General features: G+C 38.0%; 1 protein-coding gene across 2 annotated transcripts in view; it reads left to right on the top strand.

The window, feature by feature from the left end:
• The window catches only part of LOC111145572 (ceramide synthase 6), a 327517-nt gene that overhangs the window by 71897 nt on the left and 238771 nt on the right, over positions 1-16849 (top strand). For both annotated transcript variants that reach the window (XM_022500529.1, XM_022500519.1), the window contains exon 2: positions 14152-14257. In XM_022500529.1, the coding sequence (XP_022356237.1) occupies positions 14152-14257 (106 nt within the window). The remainder of the gene's footprint in view (positions 1-14151; positions 14258-16849) is intronic.

Genomic DNA, 16849 nt, shown 5'->3' on the forward strand with positions numbered 1-16849 from the left:
GGGCTAAAGATTTGGCTCCTCAGGAATGAGGAGGCCTGAGGAAATTTCAGCATCCAGGGGCAGTTAGACCAGAGAATGTCACTCTGAGCTCCCCTGAAATAATTTTATTTTGTAAATCCCCAAAGGAAACAATGAGAAAGTTGACTTTTGCTTAAAAGTTTGTTGTTTTTTTTTTTTTTTTTTTTCATGGTAAAACAGCCTTTTATTACAATTGTCATACCATAGTTACTAACATTTTATGACCCTTCTTTGCAGGTTTTTAAGTAAGAACTCATTTAACTCACTCTATAAATTTTGCCCCTCAGGAAAATACCTCATTGATTGAATCTACTCCTGAGCTTTAAATGGAAATGACCTTCATGTTCTTTTACTTAATTGAGCTCTGATATTTACTTGCAGATTTGGTTATTTCTCATAAATGCTTCCATCGAAGAATTTTGAGGGTTTAATACCATTAATCTCACTCACTGGGCTTTCTCATGATGCCACGGGGGTTGTGGTCATAGAAGGCTCATAGTACATCAAGAGAGTGCTAACCTTTAAAAAAAAAAAAAAACACAAAGATCTGTATCCATCGCTTGCATAATACAAGGTTGCATTAAGAAACTGGAAACGTCTCTCATGGGGAAATGCTTGTTTCCTCAAGTGCCAAGTGCATTTTTCTTCTGTTTTCTCCTGTTTACTCCGTGTGAGTAAGCTGTGTTTTGCCTTTGCTGCCTTCAGAGTAGTCTCTCCACCCCTTATCTGAGCTTTGTTTCTCATCTTGTGAGCTTCTGTTGTTTTTTAGGTTCAGGTTTTCTGGCAGTAAGGGGATATTCTCACAGAATCACGTGCAGATCTTAGACCAACTGAAATGACACGATGAAGACCTCAAAAAAGGAAAGCAGATGAGTAATAGCTCTTTAACCTTTTGATGTGTGTTCTTCTCACACAAAGGGAATGAAACCAGCATTTGCCCACCTGTGTTCCAAGCACTTTACATTAATGTTTTATTTAATTCCTACACAAGTCGTGTACAAGTCTGGTCCCGGTGGTCTAATTTCATCACAGGAAAACCGACTCAGGGTGGTGAAATAATTCTCCTCCTAGCTCCCAGCTAGTAAGTGGTCCAATCAGGATAGCCTGTCTCCAGAGCCGCTCAGAAAGCAGCTTCTTTCTATATGATGAGGCTTCTTAAAATAAACAGCCAATTCTTTGGAATGCAGATGTTTCCACATCATGTACCAGTGGGGTGACAGCAGAGGGTTTTGAGTAGGAGAGCAAGAAAAAAAAAAAAACTATCCTGGCCAGTCAGCGCCTCTTTAGTTTCTTACCCAGCAGCCACCGACAGACCTTATATCAGATGTGCTAAGAAATCCAATGACTATGACGTCCAGTTGGCAGGAGTGTCCTCAGACGGAAGATTTTGAACATGTGAAGAACACTCTGTGCTGATAATGGAGCCATCATCTCTCAGCTACAAACCCACCCTTCTCATTTTATTTATGGTGTTGGGACTGAGGCTCTAAAAACGGCATTTCTCTTTTGCCAGCTTTCTCCCTGTAATTTGTGCCAATACGCTGGAGGGAGGTGGCATGGCTGGAGGAGGGAGACAAGACATGCTTATCCTGTTTACCTCCTTTCCTGAAAGTGTCACCTCAGCAGTAGTCCCTCCCCCCCCCCCCCCCCCAGTAGAGATGGTTTGTTTTCAGAAATTGATTGTGGCTTCTGACTTTGCCGGGCATTCCCAGAAGTAGCTACGTTGTGCCCCCTCCAGGACATCAGTCCCAGTGGGAGCTGCCACTTCCTTGGGGATCTGGGTCACCACCCCCAACCTGTACTCTCTGTTCCCATACCCCTGGCGCTGCTGACTGTTGTTGCTTCCTCTGTGACATCTCAAGGTTGCCTTTGTGTTTTCTAGTACTCCTATACCAATATAACTAGTTCCTTGGAGTGAATTTTCTCTAATAAAATAGCTTGTGGTTTCTGTCTTTCTGACTCGAGCCTCACAGATACACACCCTCTTCGGGAGAACGTCTGAGCTCTGGCGAGTGTGGCACAAACACACACTGCCCGTGACACACACTATCCGTCACTGACCTAAGGCAGGTGGGCGGAACTCATGGAAGGACTTGAGGGATTTGCAAACAGATTTGGTAGGTTCACATTTTCATGGCACAATTCAGTCCTGGGATAGCATGGTAAGTATGAGAACAGAACACGAAATGGTGGCCACTGGAGAGGAACTGTGTGTCGTAGCATCAGTTCTGACTCTAGGTTTGGGAACTGCACTCTTTGGGTTTCAGTTTTCTCACCTCTACAGTTCTTAGGTAATACTAATTACAAGGTCAAATGAAGTTAAGAGAATTAAGAGTAATTGTTTTTAAAAAAATAGTCCTTGAATTAAACTGCTAGGATGATCTAATACTGTAATGCTGTCATTAGACTCGGTCTTTGGATGAAGGAGTTTGCTGAGACTGTAGGAGTCTGTAAGTGACAATGGGCAGGGGCTCTGGGAGGTGTTGCAGACCAGTCACTGAGTACCTGTTCTGTCCTGCACTGTGCTCAGTGTGTTACCCATGTGGCCATTCAGCTTTTGCCATTTTATAGTAGATTGATTTTGCTGAGGTCGGGAGTCATCCATCTTTCTTTCTTTCCCTCCTGCCTTCCCTCCCTTCCTCCCCCCCTTCTTTCTTCCATCCCTCCTTTCTTCCCTCCCTCCCTTTCTTCCACCCTTCCTCCCTCCCTCCCTTCCACAATTTCTTTATTTGAGAGAGTGAGAGAAAGAGTGCACACACACACAGGAGAAGGGGCAGACCATCAGAGTCTCAAGCAGACTCTGTGCTGAACTTGGAACCTGGTGCACAGATTGATCTCACAAGGATGAGATCACAACCCGAGCCAAAACCAAGAGTTGGACACTTAACCCGACATAGCCACCCAGGTACCCCAAGAGTCCGTTTTCTTAATCATTCTTTATTACTGTCAGTATGTGAATGATGCTACCCTTCATTCTGTCTCATTCTGTCTGTTCTTCACAGTGAAATAGACACATGATATGTAAGTGGTGTTAAAATTTGTGTTAGGCTTCAAATTCTTCTGGTGGAAGTTTAGCATGGTGGTTGATCACGAGCTTAAATGAAACCTTTATGAAACTCTCCATTGTGAATTGCTGGCTCTGTTTTCAAATTCTGTAAAGCCATCGTGCTATTAGCGATCCACCATCAAACTAAAGGATGCTATCCTGGTTTACCTGCACACGTTCCCAGAAATCTTCAGTGGTAGATCAGAAGTAAAACCAGGCATCATCTGTTGGTGATCGATGACTAGATTTTGTGGGTTTGAGGCACCAGTGGCCAATCCTGTGGCATTGATATCTAGGCCAAATGACCCATGAAGTGTGTGTAACCAGCTGCAACCAGTCAGAGATGTTGGGTGAGAAGAAGAGAGGTGTGTGCTGGCCTGCACCTCTAACCCCTTAGTGTACGATTCAAGTTATGGAAACAATGAAGTCTTCTTCTTCTGTAAAACAGTGGCAGAAGCAGTTTGCTTCTCTCTTAGAGACATTTGGGATGGTGACTGAGATGAAGGGTGAAAGCCCAGGGTGCACTGTAAGGCACCTGGCAGACGACGTAGAATGAAAGGATTAATGCGTAGAGGAAGGCTTGGAACTCTTCAGAATCTCCCATTTGGCTTAGAGCCAGTCTTGAGACAGATCTACCAGTGACAAGGTCCCGTAAGACCTTGAAGGCTGGCTGCTTGCAGTTCTATTTGCTCAACAAGTCATCTAAGGAAGATGAGTGATCAGGGGTACTTAGACCCCCATCACAGAGAGGACAGTGACAAGGAAGGTATCCGTTAGAGTGCTGGGGGTATAGTTGCAGGGAATTACGAGGCTCTCTGGCCGAGCTCTTGATTGGTGAGATGTGTCAAAAGCTGACAGCCTGTGCTGGAAGCAGCAGTTAGAGATGGAATTGCTGAAATTGCAGTCAATGAGGTAAAGAGACAGAGCGGATGGAGTGACAGATTCTGTGAGGGGGCAGTTGTATCCCTCCATGGGAGGTCCACAGAGTATCATTCTTAATGTAGGAAGAAGTGCGGTGAAAAATAACACCTTACTCATATGTGGGCAATATTCCCAAAAGAGGGATTGACAGTTACGGTAATTTTATTAATATCGGAATGAAAATATCAGTTTAATGGTACCATATTAAGGACTTTCTTGACTACAAGGGTATTTTCATATATAAATACACACTATACAGTTTTCCTTACAGATATCTCTAATACCTTTTATTATTTTATACAAAATACAGGATACAGGGGCATATTTTTAATTAAGGCAGGACTTTTTACGAACTTTATCTTTAAAGGCTTGATACTGTGTTTCTTGAATAGTTGCAGTGAGCTCATGATGAAATAAATGTCTGACATCCAGAGTTTTTGTTTTCAGAATTCTGGAAATACATACCAAGGAGAGGCAGTTTTGACATTTCTCAGGTCAGCTTGGGCTTTCCAAGGATCTCAGTTCGCAGCCGCTGGTACCTACTGGCCTTCCAGTTTCTGATCTGCACCTCTGCCGAGGTTGGTGTGGACTAGATGGACAGGTCCCTTTACCACAGCTATTTATGATTTAGCTGTAACTTTTAGAATGGTTCTTGTGATTTTTTTTTTAATACCAACGAAGTCTCTGCCAATGATTATTTATGAATAAATCTGCTATTGTCTGAGAGTCTCTTTATTTCCTTAAAGAATAGGATAAATTAGATTCAGAAAAGAATCCTTAAAGGTCTAGGAAAACGAAAATTCAAAGTTAGAAAAAGATGGATAAGGAAAGATTTATGGGATCCAGCCCGTTTCTTCAAGAGAGAAGAATGCAGAATGGCTTAATCAGTGTTTTCGGGGATTTGAGGAGGTTTTGACCCATCTCTCCAGAGGGCTGAGAAAAGAGGAAATGGGTTTACATTTCAGCAAGAAAAAATTACGCAGGAAGAATATTCTGAGTCAAACATGATGAAAAACTAAAATAGGATAGCAAAGGAAGATTTTTCTTTTTTTTATCCTTTTTTATTTTGAAATAATTATAGAGTCACAGGAAATTGCGAAGAAATGTACAAGAGGGTTTCATACCCGAAGGAAGTTTCTGAATGATGTCTTTAGAGAAGAAATCTGGCTTGGAGAAAGAAGGCTAAACCAAGGGACATAAGTTTAGTTTTCCAGCTCTTTTATGAATTTTTGCCATTTCCCATTGCAGGTTACCAGTCAGCACTGACTAGAGATCCTCCTAATATGTAAAACGTATGCTCCTTATAATGAAAATTTCAGACTAGCCAGTTGAACCCTGTGATATGAGGTTTATAATCATTCTTTCAATGTTCACAAAAAATTTGCCAAGTCGATTTTACTGTCTCCATTTTATAAATGCGGTTACCAAGGTTCAGAAATACTAAGCAGCTTTCCAAGATTTCATGCTCAGAGCAAATTCACTAGAGATATGGGTTGGATATTGGTTTGTTCTAAAGGAATTTTCCTTTCTACTGTGTGATGTTAGAAAATTGTCTTCTGCACACATAGCCTGTGTGCCATCTTCTCCTATCTCTGTTCCTTTCCAGTTGGTCTCAAGATGTCAATGACTTAGATATATTTTCCAGCATGAGAAGGAGTCTAATTATGGCTTTCATTATATAGATGAGGAAATAGAGAAATTCCGTAGTGTCTGCAGGTATGGGCAGAAGCAACTTTCTTCCTGTGACATCTCGGAATTCTCAGTATACTTAGTCAGTATTGGTAACATTTTTCTTGAAGTAATTTCAAGCAGTTACATAGTTTTATCTTTTGGTGCCCCCATTGACTTGCGTTTCATCCTTTGTCTACTTGACAAGGTACTGAAATGGCATTTTTTATTCCACCTACTGTTCTTTTCCTTGTCTCAGTCACAATGGAGCCCTTTGCTTGAAGAACTCTATGGAATTAGCTGGTATGCAGCTGCCTCAGGGCTTTCCATATTCAGTTTTTGTGTCATTAAGGTTTTGAGTCTTTCCTGGCATAGAAACCATTCTGTTCGTCTCTATTTTTAAAGAATTTTATTTTTTACTTCTGGTATTTGAAATCTCATTTTAAGATGTAGAAAAATATAGAAAAGCATAAAAAAGAGGGTTGAAGTAAGCCACAATCTTTTTACCTGGCAGTAGGCATGATTAACCTTTTAGTATATTTTCAATTTCTTTTATATGTCAGAAATTTATATGTATCAATAAATAGTCATCAGATAAACATTGCTTTACCTTCTGCCTCTGAGCATTTTTTATGTTATTAAATATTGATTGAAGGCATTTAAATGTTATTTACCCTTAAAATAAATATAAAGCAAACATACATACAAATTTAAACAATACAGAGAAGTATAAAATGCAAACCAACCTTATTAACCCCAAAAAGATTATCACCATTAATAACTTTTCACTGTTCTCCCTAATAAAAGTGTTTTTTAAGTAGACAAATATGGTGATACTTGTTCTGTATCTTGCATTTTACATTTAACTATTATGTCTTGAAGCTCCACAAATCTACCTCATTTTAACCACCTTATCGAATTCCGTTGTATGGATGTGCTATATTTCATGTGTATCCTTTGGGTAAATATTTGTTTCCTGCCTTTCTTGTTATTTCAAGCAATACTTCAATAAACTTTATTTTTAAAAATGCCAGTATATCTGTAGGGTAAATTTCTAGCAGGATGTGTAACTAGTAATGCCCACAAGGGCTTAGGCATTTTAATAATTTGTTAAGTACTGGTAAATTGCATTTCTAAGATAGTACCAGTTTGGACACCTGTCAGCAGTTTATGAGAGTACCTGTTTTTCTTTACTCTTACTAGCTTTGAAATTTAATTGAATTTAAAAAATTTGCAGATATTATAGGTGAAAATGACATGGAGTCTTGATATCAGTTTCTGAAACTGAGTGTGGAGGATCATCTTTTTGTGTTTATTGGTCATTGTTACAAATTTCTTTACTTAATCACCATGAGCAGTTTATTGGCATTCTTGCTTCTCCAAATCCTCAGCGATATTTTACATTATCAGACCCAGCCTGAAAGTTGTAAAATGGTATTGTTGCAGTTTCCTGGTGGTGTTGAATATCTCTTTATATGTTTATTGATATTTCTGTTTTCTGTGATTGCCTATTTTGCATCTTTTGCCCACTTTTTTCTACTGACCATCAAAAATCTTAAAAAATACAAAAATTCAGGATATAGAAGAGTCTAGAGATTTTCCTATTCAAAACTTTATGACTGATTTATTTGAAGCTTTGGAAATATTACCAAGGGTGATCCACAATTCAAGTGGTAAAGATCAAGAACATGGAACAGTGGATAATTATCCCATGATGACATGAAGAATTTAATCATTCAGATTTATCTTTGCTTGAATCTGTATTGTGGTAATTGGACTTTGACCAGAGTTTTGTACTGTCAGAAAGGGTCTAATGGCTATTTCCTGAGAGAGTCTTCACAACAGCAAAAGTAAGAACGCTTAGATCTCTGTTACCACTGAATACCATGTTATACAAGGATATGTAATTTCTTGGGAGTCATTCAGAAAAGGAAAATAAAGAAGATTACTAAATATATACAGTGTAATCTAATTTTTCATAAAAATACAGTAAAGAAGGTATAAAAAAAACATAAAGTGTATGGGGGAGAGGTAGCAAAAGAACGCTCAAATACCAATAAATATTCATTTTTGGGTGAAAGCATTTCTGGTGATTTTTAATATTATTAGGTGTTTTTTGTTACTTTTATACTTTCTGTACTGTACACTACTTTTAAGTCCACAAAAATTACAGAAATGAAGGCTCAGTAGAAGTGTGGTGCTTAATAAGCATTTCTTGAGCTCTAGGAGAGCATGACTTTTATACAATTGGTAATTGTCTTGGCCCTGTCCATAATTCTCTTTTACCCCTAAGTTCATTGTATTTTTATGAACTACACCACCTTTGTCCACCTGAGTTTTGTTGCCCAACAAAGGAAACAACAAAAGAAGTATGGTGCTAAATTCTTCTCCTAAAACATAGTGATTTTTTATTTTTCAGATTTTATTCCATTATGTGTTTTATTTTATAGTTGTCATTCCAGTGTATATATAGCTTGAATTGTTTCCTGTATATAATGTGCCATTTTTGTCTGGCGACTTTCAGTGTTTTCTCTTTATATTTGGTTTTCATCAGATTGGCTATGATTTGTCTAGGTTTTCTATGTTTCAAACTTACTCTATTGGGGTTCTTGAGCTTCTTGAATCTGTATATCTTTTATCACATTTGGGAAGTTGCAAACTATATTTTTTTCTAATATTTTCTTTTTCTTACCCACTCTGTCTCGCTTTTTCCCTAAAACTCAAATTAACCATATATTAGCCTTTCAAAATTTTTTCACAGGTCCTCAAAGTCTGTTTGTTTTTCCACTGTTTTTTTCCCCCTCTTTTCAGATTGCATGGTTTCTATTGACCTATTTTCAAGTTCACTGAATATCTTTCTATGTGTTTTCCTCAAAGTGTGATCATATTTACTTTGCTTTTCATCAACATATTAGATGGTATCCTGGAGTTTGAAGGTTAAATTGTGGAGATTCTAGATTTTTTTTTTTTATTGCCCTGAAAAGTGTTGATGTTTTTTGTTTACAGGTGATTTACTTAGTTGGATTCAAATTGTAGTCTGTGGACAGTGGACAGTGGCTTTGGCGTCAGTTCAATTCTTTAAATCTTTGCTCCTGACTGCTTTCAGTTTAACTGTTTGTACATAGTTCAGAGGTCAGCCAGAATCATGCTTGGTTATACACGGAATCAGGGATTGGCTTCTCTGGCTTTTCCCCTTTCATGGTTCCCTCGTCAGTCTCTGATTTTCCCAGGCTCCTTCCTCTGGTTCTTACAGCTAGAAAGAGAGTGTGTTTTGCTATCAGTGTCTCATCTGGTGCTATGACTGTGTCTGTTCTCAGGGGAGAGCTGCAAAATAAACATAAATAAATAGACAGGGAACTTACGCTCTGCTGGTTGCTTGCTCCTACCTTGACTCATTTTCAAAGTCTACTTGCTCTTATTCATTCTCCTAAGTCCCTAGGTAGTTTAGTTAAGGGGGGGGGGTGATTTGTATGTTGTACAGAGTTTTTAAAGATGAAAAATCAGTGTATTAGAACCTCATTCTGTCACATCAAAAACAATTTCTTTTAGTCTTAATTGTGGATTTATTATAGCAAGTCAAAGATACATAAAGGTATAGACAAATCCCACAGTGAGGCACTAAAGCTAAAGAAAGAAATTCTGCTCTGGGTGCCTGGGCAGTTAAGCAACTGCCTTTGGCTCAGGTCATGATCCCAGAGCCCTTGGATTGAGTTGCACATTAGATTCCCTGTTGATGTCTGCTTCTCCTTCTCCCTCTACCTGTCCCCCCTGCTCATGTTCTCTCTCTCTCTCTTAAATAAATAAATAAAATATTAAAAAAAATAAATTCTGCTTATCACCTTTTTATTTATTTTTTTAAAGATTTTATTTTTTTATTTATTTGACAGAGAGAGGGAGATCACAAGTAGGCAGAGAGGCAGGCAGAGAGAGAGAGGGGGAAGCAGGCTCCCTGCTGAGCAGAGAGCCCGATGCGGAGCTCGATCCCAGGACCCTGAGATCATGACTTGAGCTGAAGGCAGAGGATTAACCCACTTAGCCACTCACTTATCACCTTTCTAAAGTTGTCTTTTCAGGGTAACCCTCCTACGCTATTGGTGGGAATGCAAGCTAGTACAGCCACTCTGGAAAACAGTATGGAGGTTCCTTAAAAAGTTGAAAGTAGAGCTACCCTATGACCCAGAAATTGTACTACTGGGTATTTACCCCAAAGATACAAATGTAGTGATCCGAAGGGGCACCTGCACCCCAATATTTCTAGCAGCAATGTCCACAATAGCCAAACTATGGAAAGAGCCAAGATGTCCATCAGCAGATGAATGGATAAAGAAGATGTGTGTGTACACACACACACACACACACACACACACACACAGGAATATTACACAGCCATCAAAAATGAAATCTTGCCATTTGCAATGACATGAATGGAACTAGAAGGTATTATGCTAAGTGAGATAAGTGAGTCAGAGAAAAAAAATTATCATATGATCTCACTGATATGTGGAATTTAAGAAACAAAACAGGGAATCATACGGGAAGAGAGGAAAAAAATAAAACAAGACAAAACCAGAGATGGAGACAAACCATACCTTCAAGCATAGAAAACAAACAGGGCTGCTGGGGTGGAGTTAGAGTAACTGGGTGATGGACATTAAGGAGGGCATGTGATATAATGAGCCCTGGATATTATATAAGACTGATGAATCACTGACCTCTACCTTTGAAACCAATAATACATTACATGTTAATTAATTGAATTTAAACTAAAAAATTAGGAAAAAACCACTGCTATAGGAAAAAAATTGTCTTTTAAGCAGTAGAGATAATTAATCTACAGTTTCATATTTTTTCTATGCTCCATCTCTTTTCTTTTTTTTTTTTTGAAGTTTTTATTTAAATTCCAGTTAATCTACAGTGTTATATTAGTTTCAGGTGTACAGTATAGTGATACAGTACTTCTATACATCACAGGTGCTCATCACAGCAAATGAATGCCTTAATCCCCAGGACCTGTTAGACCCATCCCCCCCACCCACCTCCCCTCTGGCAACCATCAGTTCTCTATAGTTAAGAGTCTGTTTTCTTGGTTTGCCTCTCTTTTTCCTTTGCTCATTTATTTTGTTTCTTGAATTCCACATATGAGTGAAATCATATGGTATTGTTTTCTCTGATTGAGTTATTTCAGTTAGAATTATGCTATCTCTAGCTCCATCCATGTTGCCGCAAATGGCGAGATTTCAATCCTCTTTATGGCTGGTTATACTTCATTGTGTAAATATACATCTTCTTTACCCATTCATCAGTTGTCTTGGGCTGTTTCCATAATTTGGTTATTGTAGATAATGCTCCTAAAAACATTGGGGTGCATATATCCCTTTGAATTACTATTTTTGTATTCTTTGGATAAATACCTCGTAGAGTAATTACTGGGTTGTAGGATAGTTCTGTTTTTAACTTTTTGAGGAGCTCCATACTGTAAAAAGAGAATTTTTCTAATTATTTTTTAACTGAAATCTTTATTGAGATAGTTATAAATTCACATGCAGTTTTAAGAAGTAATATACTGGGAGGTCATGCACTCTTAATCCAGTTTCCCCCAATGGTAACATTTTACAAAACTATAGTATAATGTCACAACCAGAATAATGATAATGATATTTATAAAATCTGTTGAACTTGTTCTCCAGGTGTACTTATACTCATTTGTGCATGTGTGCGTATGTTTGTGTGTGATTTAATTTTATACATTTACACCATACTTAGGTTTACGTATCCTCCATTGCAGCCTTACAGTTGTTTTGGAAAGTGCAGGAAATGCTAGAGTCAGAAAGGACTGAAAGTCTCTGGCTATGTTCCACACTGAAGGTTACATGGTTAGAACTGATATTTGCCCTCTACACATTCATTTATTTTTTTAAAATTAATTTCCTTTAACATACTGTAAACATTTTGAGTGCAATAATCACTTTGTGTTTTGTTGTACCTTTAGCCATACCACAGCCCAGAGCTTACTTTGGTGCTCTGTGCAGAGATGTTCAATTCCTGTTTAAAATACAAATACGTGTGGTTAAATAGAATTAAAAAGTAGAAATGTCTTAGGTATTTTCTCTGCTTTTAAACCAAGACCAGTTTTTTTTTTAAAGTTCCTACCCTATTATGTTCCCTTGCACATATGTTCTACTACATGAAAGTACTTTATAGATGTTTGATCTTGAGAAGGCAGTGTTGCTACCTTTGATAAAGTAATTAGGTGAGCATTTCCTTATAAAGGTAATCATCAAAGTTTGAAAGAACATATTTCCTTTTAACTATTGTATTTGTAGGTATGCCTCCTACCCCCACTTCCATCTATTTCTCTGTCTCTGTAAACCTGTGAAAGACCACTTTTGTGAATTTATTTCTATTAGAGGTAGCATTGGGGGAAAAAAACCCTAAAAAACAACAACAAAAAAAGCTTTTCTCTAATGAACCATGAAGCTAGGTAACAAAATTATGGTAGCTGTGTCATGGGTTTTATTTGATGTCTCGTACTCTCTCTGAAGAAACAAAATGCCCAGCAGTGATTCACAAAGTCTTCGGGGAACAAACACAAAATAAAATGTCTATATTTTCTTATACTTAGGGATACTCTTAGGAAAATAAGCATTGCCATGGTATATTCAGAGGTGAAACAATCATGCTCTGCATTTCAACTCTAACTCTTTAGAAGATGGAAAAAAGACCATGTACTGGGACAGAGGGTTGTTAAAAGGATGATGGCATATTCAGAAAGGAAATTTGAACAATATTTTAAAAGTTGTGGGGATGGAGAAGATGAGGGAAGGCAGGGGAGAAATCTGACAGGGAAGAGTAGAAAGCAACCAATGACGAGTTGATGTTGGCCCTTACACCAAATTAATCTTGCCATTTTATCTTTTTTCCCCACTCTTGCTGGACCTTGTATCTTTTCACACTCCAATCATAAGGAGGAGGCAGAAAACCACAAAGCAGGAAACTTTGTCAAGAAAGCAAGTTCTGGACTCTCCTCTGTGGGCATTACCTATCAATCCTCATTTTTTTCCATAAGCTATAGCCATAGTTCCATGATTATTGTTCATAATGAAGACCCAGAGTGAAAAAGATTACATGTTTCTTTAAGAATGTAGGGGCATGGGTAATATGTCTTAGAACATATTTAGAACTTAGAACTTAGAACAAAAAGAATTGAGAATGCACGTTTGGGGGAAACTCCAGATTCTAGAATACTTACATACTAAGAAAGGATATTCTTTCTAACTTTGTCCCAGAGAGCCCAGCAAAACAGGTATTATATCACATTTTCTGTGTATATCTTTCCTGGGTTAGGTTTGCATGTATAGTCTTCCATTTTTCTGTTTGAATAAATGTCTTCTCTTTAACTTCAAATAGGACCCAGTGGGATATTAAGTGGTGTATGTATGTAAACTTCATTGGTCCCACCTAAAAAAAATTCCTTTGTCTACTGTTCTTTAATCTTGTCAATTAATATTAAAGAAGCTTCATGATCTGTTTTGTACACTCATTAGTTATTGGATTTGGCCAACATTAAATTAATATGGGTAATACTTTTCATCTGGTATTATATTATTTTGTATTAGTAGAAAACGTTAAATGTCACTACTGAAAAGAACATTCACAAAACCTTATTTCTGGAACATTTAGGCTAAAACAACTCTTAAAGTTGTAAATGTGTAAAAAAAGAAAAAGCCTTAGAGATGTCACCCTACCTTTGGGGGCCCATGCCCTTTCCTACTCATTCACATATCAGACACAACCAGAAATGAAGCTCTGTCTTCCCATTCTTCTTAACATAGTCTTTCGCTTCGGATAAAAACAGTGCAGCAGATGCTCGTAATCATTTCAGACTTTTCAACTTGTCTGGGACATCATGCTGTCTGACATTGTTCATTACTCCATATGAGAGAGACAGAAATAACCACAAAGCAGGAATTTTAAGAAGCCATAAGGAATTGGTGCTGAATATAGTGTGCTTTGATTATAGAAGCAAAATAGCCAATTTTATGATGTAGGGGTGATCAAAGGTACATTTCCCATGTGTCATCAGATGGTTAGTAAATACTTTCTCACAGCAAAAATGTATGAACAATGACAATTGCTAGCCAGATGTTAGTAAGAAAAACATAAATTATATCATTTAAAAATGATGGTTTGTTTTGCTTCTCTATTTTACTTATGTACTTGTCTTTGTCATTTGATGGTCTTTCTACCTGTTCAGTCTCAGAACTTAAGGATCAGGAAATTTACATGTTTTTTTACTGTTACTGCTAAAAGACTAAAGGAGAGAAAAAAAGTTAAATTGGTTTTGTAGTGACCGACATATGTGTGGCGGTAGTGTCCACCCAGGCCTTTATGGGGACAGCTGAGTATTATATAATGAATTGGTGACGTTAAGAACAGTTATAGAAAAAGTAACTTCTTCTGTTTTTTTGTTTTGTTTTGTTTTTTGTTTCTTTTTAAAGATTTGTAGCCAAACCATGTGCCATAGCCCTCAACATACAGGCCAATGGACCACAAATTGCCCAGCCAAATGCCATTCTGGAAAAGGTCTTCACTGCAATTACGAAGGTATGATTGTCCTTTTGTACGGTGTGAATTATCATGACCACCATTCTCAATCTGCAATTATTTAATCCCTTCTCTCCTCCTGGGTTTGAGAACTAATTGCCCAGCCTCATGCTGGAAATTAAGCTGGGAAGAAGCTGAATAAAAGTGGACGTGTTTGAGACCTGTTTGTTTCCTCTCACGTTGATTTTAGAAGCTTGTCTGTAAAGAACAGTCTAGATTGGACAGTGATCAGTCTAATTCTGTGCCTCTTTTAATCTCCCATGACATGAAGCAGGACGTATAACAGTTGGATGGGATTTTGTGGAGCTGGCTGGGCAGAGCTGAGGAATATAATGAATGTACAGGGGTACATACCTTGGAGATATCGTGGGTCTAGTCAGAGATCCCTGCAATAAAGCAAATACCACAATAAGGCGAGTCAGATGGTTATTTAGGTTTCCCAGTGCATATAAAAGTCCTTTTCCACTGTATAGCAGTCTGTTAAGTAAGCAAGAGTATCATATCTAAAAAAAAAATGTAGTTACCTAAATTAAGAAATACCTTACAGCTAAAAATGCCAACCATCATCTGAGTTTTCAGCAAGTTGTGACCTGTTTACTGGGTGGAAGTTCTTGTCTCCATGTTGATGGGTGCAGACTGATCAGGGTGGTGGTTGCTGAAGTTTGGGGTGATTGTGGCAACTTCTTAAAATAAGACAGTAATGAAGTTTGCTGCATTGATTGATTCTTCCTTTCACGAGCAATGTGTCTGTAGCATGGGTGGCATGTGTAGCGATGCCTTTCAATAGCATTTTACCCGCTGTTGAACTTCTTTCAAATTGGAGTCAGTCCTCTCAGGCTCCACCCGCTGCTTTATCAACTCGATTTATGTACTACTCTAAATCTTTTCTTGTCATTTCAACAATCTTCCCAGTATCTTCACCAGGAAGAGATTCCATCTCAAGAAACCACTTTCTTGGTTCATTCATAAGAAGCAACCTCTCATCCATTAAGGATTTGTCAAGAGAGTGCAGCAATTCAAATAAAGTACTAACGAAAAGGTTTGCAGTATTGCCAGAATGACCAAACCATGAAACAGAAACACAAAGTAAGCAAATGCTATTAAAAAAAAAAAAGAAAAGTCCCCGATAGACTTGTTCGATGCAGGGTTGCCACAGACCTTCAATATGTGAAAAATGCAGTGATCTTTGTGTGTGAGAAAAAGAGCCCATCTGCTTCTCGCATTGTCCTCATGTTCCTGCAGTTTCGATACTTAGCAGATGTAAACATGAGGGAATAAATGGAGGACAGGAAAGTTGCAACATGAAAGAATAAAGGACAGGTCTGGAGAGTTCTAAGCTATAGATTCCCTGTGGAGAAGGTAGGGGAAGAGATCGTCACTGTGGTGAGTTAAAGTCCAAACTAGGGGCAGGAGGAGCAGAGCAAGGCAAGGGGAAGATTGGCGCCTTAAGAACAAAGAAGGGAGGAGAAAGACCAAGCCACAAACCGTCCAAGGCCATGAGGAAAGGAAGCACATCACAGCGCCCAAGTATCTTCTTACTCGTATCTCTCTCTTTATCTTACTCTGGGGGAGATGAGAAAGGTCAGGTGGGGTGTAACATTCAAGGAGAAGTGTTGTGTGTTTGTATAATAAATGGTTCATTTTCACTTTTCCGGGAAAATTACTCAGGCTTCTGAAATGTGGTTTGACAGCGTTAAGCAAGTTTTATTCCTATTTTGGTATTTGTATCGTTAACCATTGGTATTACTTGCCTCTTGTCTGAAAACTATTAATTCAGCTATTCAAACATTTTTGTTTATCTTACGGTCTTCTGCCAAGATTCACTAGGATTTTTTCCTCTATTCTTTTAAAAATGATATTTTTCCTGGAGAAGTAGAAGAAAGCACTAGGTGCTTTTCATATCTCTGCTGGGAGAAGAGAAGAATGTATGGGATTTTTCGAAGAACTCTTCTTCTGGAGTTTTATGGGCTGATTTTAGATTGCCAAGTTCTAACCCTAAGGGGCACATATCTTATGGTACTTAAAGGAAGAAAATACTAAGAAAAAACGTGTGTTTTCATGTAACATATCAATTTACTGCAGGAGACACTTCTTTCCCTGTGAAAAAGCAGAAGTGTAGGAAGTTATCAGGTTTTTTAAAATGAGATTATAATATACTTGTATTCACTTTGTGAACTCCTCTAAGTGCATAATAAAATGAGTTTTCTACCCAAATGTGATGTATCCCTTTAGAAATTCTGCAGTGGACATTTTATTCCCTTGCCTTATGTTTATTATTGTTACTGGAGAAGTTTCCTCTATAAAGGTAATAAAAGGATTTTGCAGTCAGGTTGACTGCTCTAGAGAATATTTGCTTCTAGCTAATTTTAATCATACTCTCTTACTTTCCAAGGTGATTCTGTTGGGCATTTTTATGTGATTAGAGCAGAAACCTCATGTTTTAAACATAAATGCAGCAAAATTTGGAACAGTTTTTCCCTGAATTCTTTATAGTTGTCCAGTGTTATTTCTGATATGAGAAAGTAATGGGTCAGGTTACCAGAATAGAAGGAGCAGCACTCAGAGGGTCTCAGCAGTTTTGTGTGTGTTTGA

The sequence above is a fragment of the Enhydra lutris genome, unplaced genomic scaffold, assembly GCF_002288905.1.
Source record: "Enhydra lutris kenyoni isolate GAN:26980312 unplaced genomic scaffold, ASM228890v2 scaffoldscaffold1, whole genome shotgun sequence".
In the NCBI taxonomy this organism is placed as follows: domain Eukaryota; kingdom Metazoa; phylum Chordata; class Mammalia; order Carnivora; family Mustelidae; genus Enhydra; species Enhydra lutris.